The 15,885-nt window shown below is 32.0% G+C and overlaps 1 protein-coding gene across 1 annotated transcript; it reads right to left on the bottom strand.

The window, feature by feature from the left end:
- Positions 1 to 4,391: 4,391 nt before the first annotated feature.
- On the bottom strand, positions 4,392 to 5,501 carry LOC139902523 (uncharacterized). Its single transcript, XM_071885137.1, has one exon. The coding sequence runs from the start codon at positions 5,499 to 5,501 to the stop codon at positions 4,392 to 4,394; it is 1,110 nt and encodes a 369-aa protein (XP_071741238.1).
- Positions 5,502 to 15,885: the final 10,384 nt, after the last annotated feature.

Below are 15,885 nucleotides of genomic sequence, written 5' to 3'. Positions count from 1 at the left end.
TACATACAGTTATTTAAATAATTATTAAATAACACATCCACATATTAATTATGGAGGTGATCCTCACACACTACTTTTTAATTCATGTACACCTAATTACCTATTATACCCTTAATTATATACTTAAAATAATAATATAAGTACAATTCCATAGATTAATCTAATAGTATAATTGTGAATTTCTGAGACAAAATTGTACATGAATTAAAAAGTAGTGTGTGAGGATCACCTCCCGAATTAATCAGGATTTAGGAACCAATTAATTAGGAAAATTACCATGTATTGATAAGGGATGTTTATCATTACTTAAAAATCAAACAGGTCTATTCCTTGATGTAAATATAAGGGATGCTCTATACTTTATACTTATGTAAATTTCATTTTTTATGTGAATAAAATCTCTGAATTCCCCACCCCCACCCAAAAAAAGATCTTATTGCTCATGTATATACTAAAAAATCATTTAATACTAAAAAATACATTTAATTGATTAATTATACAAAAATAAACTAGCTTAAGACTCGCAAGATTTGCGAGTTTCGACAATAAAATCTAAAATGCAGTATAGTAGTTATGAACACATATGATTAACTACATAAAAATAAATACATTTAAGAAAAACATATGAATTAAAAAAACCGGATGTCAGATATGTTTTTTTATCTTTTGTTTCTCTACTATTTTCTATTAATTAATTTTTAAAACCTTAACAAACCATGATCTAAATATATACACTAAATCATTTAATACTAAAAAAAATACATTTAATCAATTATAAAACATAAAAATAAATACATCTAATAAAAATATATGAATTAAAAAAACAATCAGATCTATTTGTTTTTTGTCTTTTTTTTCTCTACTAATTTCTTTCAATTACTTCTTAAAACATTAACAAACCATGTTTAATTACCGGCAAACATACCCATCGATAAAAAAATAAACAAATAAACAAGGTGATTGTCGGTGATTGTTACCACCATATTCACTAATACTATCATTATATATCTGACATTAGCGAAAACGTATATTTAAAACTTCTGTCCAACGGACCGACGCATAATCTATACATTTTGAATATCTTTCATTGTCACCACCATATTAAATTTATCACGGGTCATTATCATTTTTTTCAAAATTAAAAAACTTTTATTAAAATACATGAAAATGAAAAAGGATGTTTTTTTTGTTTCTCTGCTATTTTCTTTCAGTTACTTTTAAAATGTGAACAAATCATGATTTAATTGTTAGCGATAATACCCATCCATAATAAAAAAACAAGGCGTTCATATTTCGTCGCCGATTGTTACCAACATATTTAATAATACTATTATCTCAACATTATTATAAAGTACTATTATTGTATATTTGACATTAGCAAAAACGTATATTTACAATGTGTGTCTAACAGATGAGTTCGTAAAACTAGTTTATTCATAAAAGTAGGTCACGTTGAACCAATTGGTTGCTATTTCTCGATCACTAATAGTCATTTGGACACATGAATGTAGCACTTGGAAGCTAAAAAAACTTGTGCAAATTCATGTGGAAGCATCACCTCGATTAAAGAGAAGCAAGTTGAGTGTTTAAAATAAAATAAAGTTATATACTAAACCAAACTACTCCGTATAATGGTTAAATAATCAAATCAAGTTACATGCATTTTTAATTTTTTTTTTCAAAAAGCAACAATTTATTAACACAAAGGGGAAACCCCATACAAGGAACAGAATACACAAGATGTGTTGCAGAGTGAGCAACAGCAGCTCAATACAAGAAAAACTCGACTAAAAAAAACTCAAGGGTGACACAACTAAGCCATATTACAACGCATAAGAACTAGGATCTATCAACCAACGCGACCATTCAATCTTCACTTTCTTGCTTCGCCTAGATACCCATTCGAAAGTTTTTTGCTGGATTTCTAAGAGAGCATTCGGCCCCCTCCATGATTTGTTTGAGAATACCTTTTGGTTACGGTTCCACCAAATTAAATACGCACAGGACCACTCGACCGCTTGCCACAATTTACAACCAAAACTCGACAAAAAAGTATTGCACTTTCCTCTGAATGCTTCGGCAATACTCAAATTTGAGACATTACCAAAACCCCACCATTTGAATACCCTCTCCCATACATCCATGGAGTGTTTACATAAAATCATAACATGTTCAAGGGATTCAATATCATCATCGCATAGCGGGCAGCGAACGGAGTTGAGGTCTATACCTTTTTTATCCAAGTCCACTCTCGTCGGAAGCCGTCTCTTTAAAACCCTCCATATGAACACTTAAACTTTAAAGGGAATTAAATTGTTTCGTAAAGTTTCTTGGGCAGCCATCCTGGCCCGACTGAAATACTCATCGATCAACTGCGAAAGATACTTAGTGCTGAAAATACCGTTGTCCGCAAGCTTCCAGACCCACCCATATTCAGACCTGTTCGGCTTAGAGTAAGAAAATAGCAGATTAGAAAGACTTGTAATATCATCAGTAGCTCGACCACTCGTAGATCGTGTCCAATTCCAGGTCAACGTATGCTCTAGATCAGCCCAGCAGACCCTGTCACGAACCATCGCAGCTTTGTGTTCTTCCAGGTGATATAATCTCGGATACATGATCTTCAATGGAACCTCACTTAACCATGAGTCTGACCAAAAGTGTGTTGACGCACCATCTCCTATCGAACGGATAAAAGAGCTGTGCAAATTGCCAACGAAATTATCAATATCCCAACCTGCACGAACAATATTAATCCAAGTTCCACCCTTGCCTTTGGGCCTAGTCAAATCCGAAGAAGAGACCAGCCCGCCAGACCCATGAATGGAAGACACAATTTTTACCCAAAGTGAAGACGGTTCAGTTTTGAAACGCCACCACCATTTAGCAATTAAAGCAAGATTTTTTCCTTTTAAAGACCCAATGTTTAACCCCCCTGCCCTCGTAAGAAGAAAGAACCTCCTCCCATTTAACCCAAGCCATTTTGCGATTTTCACCCGACCCGCCCCAAAAAAAGGAACGTCTCAAACTCTCAAGAAGGTCAATAACACTCGAAGGAGCACGGTAAAGGGAAAAGAATATAGTGGCAAACTATGTAGGACCGATTTAACAAGGGTTAATCTTCCACCAATTGAAATCGTTCTAGCTTTCCAATCCGCAAGTCTCGAGTTAAATTTCTCGATGACCAGTTTCCAATACTCTACTTTATTCATGTTACACTCGATGGGAACACCAAGATAAGTGAAAGGCAGTTTTCCCACCTTACACTCTAACCTACTAGCCATTCTTTCCACTTCCTCATTCGTCACTCCTAACCCAAAAATTTGGCTTTTATTGAAGTTGATTTTTAAACCGGAAGCATTCTCGTAGCACTTGAGTAGTTTCATGAGGTTGCAAGCATTTTGATGACTCCACTTTCCAAAAAAGATCGTATCGTCCGCATATTGAAGATGAGAGACAACAATCTTATCATTCCCGATTTCCACCCCTTTAAAAGACCCATTATCAATCGCCGCCTTTGTTAAGAGGTTTAGCCCCTCGGCCGCAATGATGAAGAGGAAAGGAGATAGAGGATCCCCTTGCCTCACACCCCTTTCGATCAAAAACTCGTTAGTCGGTGAACCATTCACAAGTATAGAGATTGAAGCGGACTTTAGACAAGCGTGGATCCACCTTCTCCATCTACTTCCGAAACCCATTCTTTTCATCACTTCTAGTAGGAAATCCCAATTCAAGCAATCGAAGGCCTTCTCGAAATTAACTTTAAAAATGATACTTTTTTCCTTAGTTTTAGTCAGATAGTCGATTGACTCATTCACGATTAAAGCCCCATCCAAAATGTACCTGCCCTTGATGAACGCACTTTGCTCCTTTCCAATTAGGTTAGGAATCACCTCCCTAATTCGAATAGAGAGAATTTTAGCAAGAATCTTGTAGTAACAATTAATCAAACTTATGGGACGGAATTCGTTGAGGCACATTGGATCAGTTTTCTTAGGTACTAGGGTAACGAAGGAAGCGTTACATCCCCTAGAGATTTCACATCTATCCCAAAACCAATTTAAGGCGTTCATAAGATCGTCTTTTATAATGGCCCGGAATTCCTTGAAGAACTTGAAGTTGAATCCGTCAGGACCCGGGGCTTTCGAACTATCACACGCGAGTATAGTGTCAAAGACTTCTTTCTCTGAGAAGTTATTTTCCAACAAAGCAGATTGAATAGGGGTAATCTGACAGGGAGTAAGCTGCTGCGAGTTACTGGACAGAACTAGATCAGATAGACGCTTGCTGAATCTATCCGCAAAATGATTACATACTTCATCTTTAATTTCAATCGGATCCTCACTCCACAACCCCTTAATCATTAGCCCCCGAATGTTTCGTTTATTGTATCATCTTCGGATGATGGAATAAAAATATTTTGAATTTTCGTCACCCTCCAAAATCCACTTTCCTTTCGCCTTTTGCCTAGCCATGTTTGATTTGACCTTCTCCTTTCCTAACCATTTCTTCCTTATGTCCATCCATTCTCCTCTTTTATCATCAGATAATATTCTCGACTCGGCGATCTTTTCCCAATTGTTGGCGGCATTTTGAAGATCTGCTATGTCAGCATCTAACCTCCCGAATTTATCTTTGCACCATTCCTTTAAAGCCATCTTTACTTTCTTAAGTTTGAGGCGAAACACAATGTCAAGACGCCATCCTTCTACCCTTTCGTTCCAAGCAGAAGATATTACCTGATCAGCACCTTCGACATCGAGCCAATCATCGAACACATTGATCGGCTTGGGTCCAAAATCGATTACGCGATCTCTAAGAATTATTGGGCAATGATCGGATAATTTTCTCTCAAGAGCTAGCACAGATAATTCTTCCCAAAGTTGAAAAAACTTTTCTGAAACTAAAAATCTATCTAACTTTGCAAACTTGATACCGTTATCGCAAATCCGAGTGAACTTCTTACCCCCCATTGGAATATCGATTAATTGTGTTTTTTCTATAAAGTTGTTGAACATTCTCGCTCTTCTTTCGTTGAAAACACAATTGAATCTTTCTTCCTGAACTCTGACTTCGTTGAAATCCCCACATAAAACACAAGCTTTACCATCGACACCAACCAACGATTCCAGCGTATCCCACATTTTAACTTTATTTGAATCGTCATGTGGACCGTAAACATTCACTATATAGCAAGAACAATCTTTATTTTTCCATATCCCTTTTACCGCTAAGAAGAAATCATCCACAAGAGTTTGCTCAGCAATGAACTCTTTATTTTCCCAAATTAACAACATACCACCCGATTTCCCAATCATATCCTTTTGGATGAACCCGAAATCATTAGAGCCCCACAACAAACTTACCCAATTGTTACACAAGTTTTTACTCTTTGTCTCTTGAATAGCTAAGATATCTGGTTTCTCACGATTGATCAATTTTCTACAATCCCCGATTTTACTCTCTTTTCCCGACCCAAACCCTCGAATATTAAAAGACATCACTTTCATTGAGATAATAAAATACGAGAAGAAGGAGAGGCAATTAAACCTGATCTTGAACATGTTCAAGACCTACGCCGTTTGCAAAAACCTTCAAATCCATACTACTTTCCTGGCTGGAGCTACAGTTCCCAATCGTGGAGATTTACGACTTCTTGACCTCTCGGATTTTCCATAGATCTGTTGACTGCCTTTGTTTGAACTCCTAGAGTTGCTCTTCAACGATTTACCTCCTTTGGCATCCTTCCCCATTTGAATTTCGACCTTTTGTTTTGACCTAGCCAAACATTTAGCACGCATAATTTTTGAAGATGCACGCCAGCTTCCAATGTGGTTCCAGAGATCACTCGACCCCTTCCCATTTTCCGATAGCTTACGAATTCGAGGTATCTCAATATTAATTCCGTCGTCACACATGTCGCCCAAGGTTTCATATTCTGAACCTATAAAAGTATCAGGAATCGATTGTATTTCTCCATCCTCAGTTTCATCCCCATCAGACACCCAAATTGGATCATTATTTGTTATAGGGCCAGTTTTGGGCCCAATTACATCTTCGCAGTTGCCAAGCCCAACCAGTGGTTCTATCTTATCTTGGTTTGCTTCGGTATTGGGCTCAGTATTGACTGTTGCCACATCTGGACCAATTGGATCCTCCATCCAGTTGGGCTCTATTTGGATTCTAGGCCCATTTATATTTTCTGCATCATTGTCCAACCTGTTTATGGGAACCGAATCGGTTCCATTTACTTTGAAATTCTCATTATTTTCATCACGCTTGTTGTTTTGTATGTTCTCAAAACCCTTTTGCAGGCCTGCCACTTCTCCCTCTTTCTTGGAAATAGGAGATGAATCATTGTTTTTGTTGCAATTTCCAATGTTCCCTCCCATGCAACCTGATCCTTCATCTTCCACATCTATATCGAATTTTTTGCTACCGGCTACCCCTACTTTTCCGGAGAGGTTCCGGTGGACTTCATCATCGTTGACAAAATCATCACTCATGATTTCATCATCTGAGCTATGATCTTCCACATCCCAATCACTGTCCTCAGTCTCCTCCATCTCAATCTCAACAATATCTTTTAATTCTTCCAATACTTTGACATAGAAAACACTAGACCCAACTTTAAGCCTGACTGTTTCATTGATCAGATTTTGCGCCCAAGATTTAATTAGTACCTTACCAATGATTAGACTTTGATTCCCAGTGATCTTGCAGTTGGAGGTTTCATAAACTTTCCCATACCACTCGGCTATCTTGCAGAATGTTTTTATGTCCAATGCTTAATTGGGACGCCAATAATGTTAATCCAGGAAAGTCTGCTTGAAGAGGAATGGGGTGAGTCCCCCCTTCGAATCTTGTCAATCCAGCTGTTTAGAAAGTGATCCTCGTGGCTCATAATATTAGATATCGTAGCTTCATCTTCAAAAATAAGCATGATCTCAGTACCTCCAAGGTATATCACTTTAAATTTATCCAGGCCTTCTGACTTACAGATGGACTGAATTTGTTCCAAGTATTCCAGCTTTTTGACATCACCGAATATTGCCCTTCTGAGTAGCTCGGTGTTATCTCCATCTTCTGGAATGATGACCGTCCTTTCTTTATCCTGGGGAGCTTTTTCACTTCTTCTTTTGTTATGCAAGAGATTTCTTAGATCGAAATCATGCACATGCTCATCATTTTCATGTTGATAAGTTCTAGCAGGCCTATGATTGCCTACCACATCTCGAAAGTTTCTGCCGTCCCTGAAGGAGGGTGGGGAAGCATTTTCCTTCGCTGCTTCAGGTATTGGAGCCTTATGCAAATTGGGTTGCTTGACATTTTCTTCTTTTTTATCCTTCCTCTCCGTAGCTTTGAAAATTCTGATCTCTAACCCTTCGAATCGAATTTGCCTGAGTTTTTCCAATAGTAGATTTTCATCAGCGACCTCATCAAATCTCACGAAAGCGAAACGTTTCCCATTTCTTAATCTAGTCTTCACCATATACACATCCCTCACCCTACCGTACTGCTTGAATTCCTTCCACAGATCTACCACCTTCCACTCCTCCGGAAAATTGAAGAACATGAACGATTTCAAGTGTTTTCCGAAAAACCGCGAGTTGAACGATCCATAGTTGCCACTATAAAACCCTCGATCTCTAACCGTGTCCTTTGGATTGTTTGTCCTCACCTCTCTCCATTGTTTCTCTCTTGTTTCTCTCACTAGACTCTCTCTCTCCCCCCATTAAACAAGTGCATTAAACAAGTGCATTTTTAATTTTTAATCTAATATTTATTATATAATTATAATATATAATTAACTTTCACTCGTAATATAAAAGTGTAGTGCAATGCAGTGTAGATGAGTTCACATACCATCCATTCAAACCGACTTACCGACCTTATCAACTGCATATATCTATCGGGAGTCGTTTAGCATTTTCTTAATCTGATTGATTATTTAGTTAAATGATACTATGATAGTATATTACTATTACTATATACGGAGTAACAATCTTTTTAGATTACATGGTTAGAAGGCATGCACCAAGGCACTTGAGTTTTATATAGTATCTAATTAAAAAAATATCATGAAAACTTTTATTTAATTGTATATTTAAAAACTAGTAAAAATGACCCGTGAAACCACAAGTTTATTTAAACGAAACTGTTTAATATTATGTTTTAGGTATTAAGTGAACGTAAATGCTAAAGTCATTTAGTTTAATGACTCGTGAAACCATAGAGTTCGACTAAGAAATTAGTCAGCTGAACATTTCATCAAACACATTAAATGATATTAAACAATCCACATTCAATCATAAGAGATAATATTGGTTGTCATTTTATTTTAAAAGTGTAAACTAAAATATAAATTTAGAATTAGTTTCTTTCTCCTAGCTTTTATAACTTATCGTACTCAATTCAAAATAATTAATTAAAATAATTCAAAATTATTTAACTTTAATAATTAAAATAATTATTAATAAGATTTAATAATAATAATTAATTAATAAGATTTGATTTTAATTCAAAATTATTTAGATTAATGATATCACCCACCATGCTTAGATTTTTTTTCTTTTGTTTTTTGATTTTTTTAACAAAACAATTAGCCTAATAATGACATCATCATTATAGGATTACAATAGAAAGTATAGATTTTATAGGGGATGTCATTTTAGGAGTTTTTATAAATAGAACGACAAAAAATTGGAGCTCTTTTAGTATATAAGGGTAATTTTAAAGTTAATTGTGTACTATGTAAATAAATAATAGATACATATAAACCTTTGATGTATAACTCAATTACAACATATTTTATTTTTAAATTCAACAAAATCGTGGGTGTTAAAGCTAGTTATAATTATAACTTTCTATTATAGATCCGTGAAATCACGGGTTTAAAAAATATATAATTTTCTTGTTATAATTTTATTTATAAGCTAGTATGCATTAAAAAATTATAATTAGATGTACAACAAATAACATATCAAACCTTTAATATTGTAAGTCTCGTTTTAAGAGAAAATTAATAGATTTTTTAAAGCTTATATTGTAAACCTCATCTTAAAGACAAAAAACCACATATTTAGAAGTTTGTGTTTAATTATGGTATTATTGATAATAACTTTTTTAATTATTAATTATTTAAATTATTAAGATATTAATGACATCATCATAATTATTGTGAGGATGACATGTTTCATATTATGTGTTAAGATAAAGTTAGGATAACATCATCAATTTAGCAATTTAATAGATAGTATGGACGGAGAACTGAAAAATATTTGGAGAGTGATTTGGAAAAGTAACATACTAATTTAATTTAATTTAATGGTTAAAGTTACGAATATATCATATGTTTTTTTTTATTCTGATTTAAACTATATACTCAAAAAATACTAATGTAGGCTATGAACTTATTGACTATGTGTCATTATCAACATATATACAGTTTTGACCCGATAAAGTTATTTATTAAAAAATTGTGCGGTTGGTCTCTAACGTTTGTCTCATATTTCACATTTACTACGTAAGTTTTTATCGACCCTGTTGGTCACTCAAGTATCATAAACTACGCGGTTGGTCTTTGATAGTGCACTCCATCTTCGACCTACGCTTGAAGATACTTTCTAGAATATAATGCTCCACGAAGCAGGTACGAAGCTTTGGACCACACACGAAGATACATTTTCGGAGATAATACTCCACGAAGCAGGTACAAAGCTTTGAGCCACACACGAAGATACCTCTTCGGAGATAATGCTCCACGAAGCGATCTCCCCTAGATTTGAGTCATAACATTGTTTACTAATATACCAAAGAAGAAAGGAAGAGCCTTACTTTCCTAGATTAGTAGATAGAAAAGAAAAGTCCACTAATATTTCCAAGACTGTTTTGGAATATGCTATAGGAGGAAAGAAACATTATGGATACATTTATTACTAGAAAATTCCAAAAAAATTTAAAATTTAGTAATTATTAATTTAAAATTTTTCTGGAAATAATATATTGATATTGGGATTTCAAAAAAAAAAATATCATATTATTTTATCGATTTAGGTCTAATTTTGTACTGGTCTCAAATTGGGACCGGACAATTTATTAATTTTATCAAAATTATTAAAGGTTATATTGTACAGTCCTATTTGTTTTCAGTAACAATGTTTATGTTATACCAAAAAAGTAAACAAGTATCGTCACTCTCGTAATTTAAAAAGAATAAAAAATTTGCTTGTCAACTACTTGATGTTCTTAACAAAAAATGCATGAAAATTTGAAACTTCCATTTTCTTTTTAAAAAATGTTAAAAGAAATAAAATGAAGTAGCTCATGATTGTACAATCATGTTATTATTGTTTTGCATGTGAGACGCAGAAAAAAGATTCATGTAGCGTTTGATAGTGGTAGAATTAATGACAGAAAAAAAAATTTGGATATATTTGCTACCTTATTAAATTTGATAATTTGAATATATTTGCTGCCTTATTAAATTTGTCGGATTTATTTTTTTATTGTTATTATATAAATATAAATAAATAAATATAAATATAAATATAAATATAAATCTATACATCTATACATCTATACATCTATACATCTATATCTATACATTATTATAAAGCGTGTGCCAATAATCCTACGTGTCAATTTCTCAATTAATCTGAATTAAATTTGCACACGTGTCAATTTCTCAATTAAACTGAATTAAATAATCTACACTGAATTAAATAAATATAACTTCCTAAAATGTATCCCTAAATTAAAGGAATGTTGTATAAGATAGCTATATAGATAGACACGAAAATTTATCTTAAACTACATACAGATCTTAAAGTAATAAAAGATACACACGAAAATTTTATATAAAGTAACATAATATATTTTATATTTAGCACCGTAATATCATCATAAATAGGGAAACTTAAAAATAATAAATAATATAATTAAATATAATATCTTAATTTTATGTTCGTATTAATATGATATACAAAGAATTATTTTGAAAATAAAGAGATCAGAGGTTCTTGTCACCTATAGTTTCACTTGCTTAATTCACAATTTTGAATATACGCACATTTATAGTAGATGTATCAAAGTTGTCTATTTGATTAAAAGTAAATATTTGATACTAATTTGTAGTCGATTTACTTTTTATACATTAAAATAAAAGTGAAACTTTAAGATTGTGCTATTTGAATTTTAAACTACTTAAGCCTCTATTATTAATAGTTAAATAGAGATGTCGTTAGAAATTTTGTAATTTATAGATTTTATGTACATTTTTATATTATTATATACCCCGTATAACTCTATCCGTCCCAAAATAATTGTTTTATTTTGATTTTTTTTTACAAGTATGACTTTAATATATCTTTGTTATATAACACTTCATGAATATTAAACTAATAAAAACACGTTCAAAACACAATCCATACATACAAAATCCATCAAGTACTATATAATATGAAAAAAATATATATAATATAATATTACGAAGTATTTAATTTAAAAATGCCATGAAAACTACGGGCTCTTCCACGGGCTCTTCCATAAAAGACTATCATGTAACGATTTTATTTTATTTACGTTTTCATGTTTTTAATTATAGTCTACATTTGATCGATAACAACTGTAATTGACGTCAATACTAACTATTTTAAAAACTAATATTTACAATTTTCGTCCAACGGACGGGCTCATAAAACTAGTATATAAATAAAATCAGGCTTTAAAAATATTGAATTTAGACATGATTTTTTTTTTCTTCTAGAAATATTGAATTTGGACATGATTTTGGCTTTATATGGTTATATAATCAAATCAACAATATAAGTACATGATGCATTATGCTTAAACTAGGATGATTATTTTGAGATAGATATAACTAGAAAGTTACCGACCGCGCGTTGCGGCGTGGCGTTCGAGTCATAGTGTGGGTGTTCTGTTTCCGCTTATTATTTTAGATACTATTCAGGACAGATGGGTCTTATGTTAATACACATAATGTAAACATTCAGGCACTACTAAGTTTTGGAATATATACATTAAACTGTTCCTAAACATACTTTATTCTTAAACTGCTACTAAGTTATGCAGACATACGCATAATATCTACATTAAACTGCTACTAAGCTAACTTTATTCTTTCTTTTTTTGTAGGTACTCTCTCACGATTCAGGGAATAGGGTTCTTTTGGCCTGGGGGTTTCCTGCTGGTTCTTTTTCCTTGTTTAGTGTCTGAGGAAATGGGGTTTGGATGGGGGTGTTGCTCGTTGTTGGTGCGTCGTGTTGGTCGGTTGGAGTGGTTTTTGTTGGTGTAGTTGGTGATATAAGTTTGGTTAGGATAAACTCTGGTAACCCATATGGGCTGTCACTGTATTTGAACTCCATGGTGTGTTTGATTCCTTCTAGTTGTTTGATTTGTGGTGGAACTTCTCTTTTGATGTTATAGCCCATTGTTGTGACCAAAGTTTTGTAGTCTACACCTACTAATTTGTCAGCTGCATCTGAGAAGAACGTAAATATTGTTGTTCCTGAGTCGTCGGAGAATGTGGTTTTGAATGAGTAACTGTATATGAATGTGTTGGGAAATATTGTTAGAATTGTGGTTGGCGTTGATAGTATTGTGTTTTAGTTTTTGAATATACCTTGCGATGTATTCGCCTTTTGTGTCGTGATTTTTACATTGTCCGTAAGGTGGGTCATCACTAAGGATTCTTCGGCAGGTTGGACATCCGTAGTAGAACCAATCTTTGTTTATGAGAATGTAGCCTATTGTGCCTTCACATACGTACAATCGCCCCTGCGTTTTTTACGTGTTAATTTTGTCATGTATTCGTATTTGTAAAGGTGGATAATAGGTTGTGTTTTTACCTGTTGTGTTATTGGGTTGTATTCCATTAAGTCTGCAAGTGTGTATTTCCGCTGGCTTTGTTGTTCATCTGGGTTTGCTGGTTCAAGTGTATTTACGATTAGCAAAGGTTTTTTCTCGATTATTTCTTTATACCTGTAAGAGTATTAGTTGGAAATGTTAATGCAATTAGTTATGAAAATTCAAATTGTTTTTAAGACTTTATTACAATTGGATTGATTGGTGGAACTCTTTTATGTCCGGGTTGTAAAAGTATTGACTTGCTGAAGTTGCTGAAAGTTGAGTATCTCCTGTAACTGCAAGAGCGTTGACTTTTTTTAGAAAATACACATATTTAAATAATCCTAAAACTGTAAACTAATTAACAATTTTAGATAACATAATTGTAGTAATTATGCACAAATAAATCTTTGCATTTGTGTTCATAAATTATGTTGAAAAGGTAGTCCTAAGGTAACACGTAAACACACAACCCTGGTTATCAATTTTTAGAGAAAGTGGGGTAAAAAAAAGTTTCTCGACAGGTTAAAAATTAATCTTTATGGATGTTTAATTCACTCTTAAGTAAGTTATATTTTTTGAAGACAGAATATTTAAGTTGAAAATTATATAGTCGGTACATATTTTAGCAAAAAATAAAGGTTTGCGGTTACGTAAATCATTAACATATAAATTGAACTAATAATATGAATCATGTGTTAAATCTGGGTAGAGAATTTACATGTGTTGTGCTTTACCCAGCATGCTGTTATTGCTATGATGACTGGTGGTGGTAATGAGAAGTAAGTTTCCATGTCAAATGTTGTCGCCATGTCGCCCCATATTGTTACTTGTATTGGCATCTCACTGTTATAAAAGATTGAGTTTTTATTTATGTGTCACATGTTAAATGTGTATTGATGGGAAAATAATTTTGTTCACCTGGTATTCATAATGTCTATTGTTCGGAGATATATGATTTCCTTGTTTGGTCCTTTGACTTCGCTTTCTTCGATATTTCCAATAGTAAAACTTAAAAGAGTGACTATAAAACTTAAAAACACTTGAATAACCCAACCTTATTACTATTACTAACTTAAAATTATAATCGCAAATTGAGATTACTAATTGGAATGATAATTGATACATAGTAAAAGGCGTCTAAATATATTAAAGCTTACAAGTAAAACTGTATCCCAAATGACAATATCTTAAAAAGGTATTAAACTTAAAAAGGCGTCGCAAAATTCTAAAGCACCTAAATCTTAGTCTAAAAAAAGGCACTTAAGGGATTTTACGGCAAAGCCTAAAAATCTAGAAGTAAAAATAACTATGCCAAAAACTATGTTTAAAACTAAATATGAGCGAAAAACACAAATATTACGCTAAAACAATTAAAAAGGGACAAAATATAAAAATATACTAAAAGTTGTAAAAATTACAATTTTTATAAAAATATTATTTTTATATTATTTATTTTATAAAACTATTAATTTTAAATTTTAATTAAACTAATTTAACTAAAAATACAAAATAATAAATAAACTAAACTAAATTAATTAAAATAATTAAACCTAATTAGGGTTAAATTTAAATAATAAAAATAAAAACCCGTAATTAATGCCTGATTAGGGTTCTGTGTACCCGTGTCAGGGTTCCTCCGCGAGTCGCGGTTTCACCTGGCAAAAATCTCCGCGAGTCGCGGGGTTCGAGATTCCAGATGACAGGCTGTTTCAAATTCGACGCGTTTTTACGTAATTATATTTTTTTTATATTATATTTTCTGTTTTAATAATTAAATAAAATATTTATAAAAAACTAAATAAAAACTTATGTTTTAAAAACTAAAAAAATAGAAATACTCTATAATTTTATAAAAATCTTAAAAATAGATTTATATATATATATATATATATATATATATATATATATATATATATATATATATATATATATATATATATATATATATTTTCTTTGATTTTATGTTTTAAATAAAAACAAAATATTTAAATAAAACTTATATTTTTATAAAATAAAAATAAAGAAACTTTATAAAACTTAAATATTTAACAAACTCTTAAAAATATTTATATTTTTGTTTTCTTTTTATGTTTTCGAATATTTAAAACGTATTTTTACAAAAGCGTATTTTTTATAAAAGTAAACTAAAAAAATCTTTTTTTATATATATTTATTAGCGTTGTGCTTCCGGCTTTTAAGCTAGATTGTCCCCGGCAGCGGCGCCAAAAATACTTGATGTTAAAGCTAAGGGGTATAAAATACTATTAAATTTTACAAGGAAATACTATTAAATACGATACAATTTTACACAAGATATTTATTTATTTATAGAATGGATATACTTAAACCTTGCTACAATACTTATAGGCAGTGTACCTAATCGTACAGTAGTGTAGTTTTTAGTAAGTCCGGTTCGTTCCACAGGGAAAATCTTTAAACAAAGCTTAACGCTATATTAGTTTTATTTTATAAAAATATAAATATATATATAAGTAATATTATTATTATAAAGGGGGGTTTTTACCGTTTAATGACCGGTTTGTCGATTTTAAAACTTTAGTTGCAGTTAAAACAAAATGTAAAAATATTAAATAAATAAAAGACTTAATTTAAAGCGTAAAGTAAATAACGATAATGAAATTGCGATAAATAAAAGTGCGATAAAATAAACTTGCGATAATTAAAAAGTACGATAATTAAAAGTGCAATTAAATACAATAACAATAAATAAAAGTGCGATAATTAGAAGTGCAATTAAATATAAAATAAAGGAAATTAAATATGAAATAAAAGAATTATGCTTATTTAAACTTCCGTAATCATGATGTTTGACGTGTTGATTTTAGTTTTATGCCCATGGGTTAATTGTCCTTTGTCCTGGATTATTTAATATGTCCGTCTGGTTTTTGTCTATAACAGTCCATCAGTCATAAATATAAAGTGCGAGTGTCCTCGTCAAATTATCCTTATACCCGAAGTTAAATATTCCAACTAATTAGGGACTTAAACTGTAAC

This window comes from Rutidosis leptorrhynchoides, chromosome 3 (assembly GCF_046630445.1).
Source record: "Rutidosis leptorrhynchoides isolate AG116_Rl617_1_P2 chromosome 3, CSIRO_AGI_Rlap_v1, whole genome shotgun sequence".
NCBI classification, from domain to species: Eukaryota; Viridiplantae; Streptophyta; class Magnoliopsida; order Asterales; family Asteraceae; genus Rutidosis; species Rutidosis leptorrhynchoides.
Note: the sequence above shows the minus strand (reverse complement) of the source record. Positions and strands in the feature narration are given on the sequence as shown.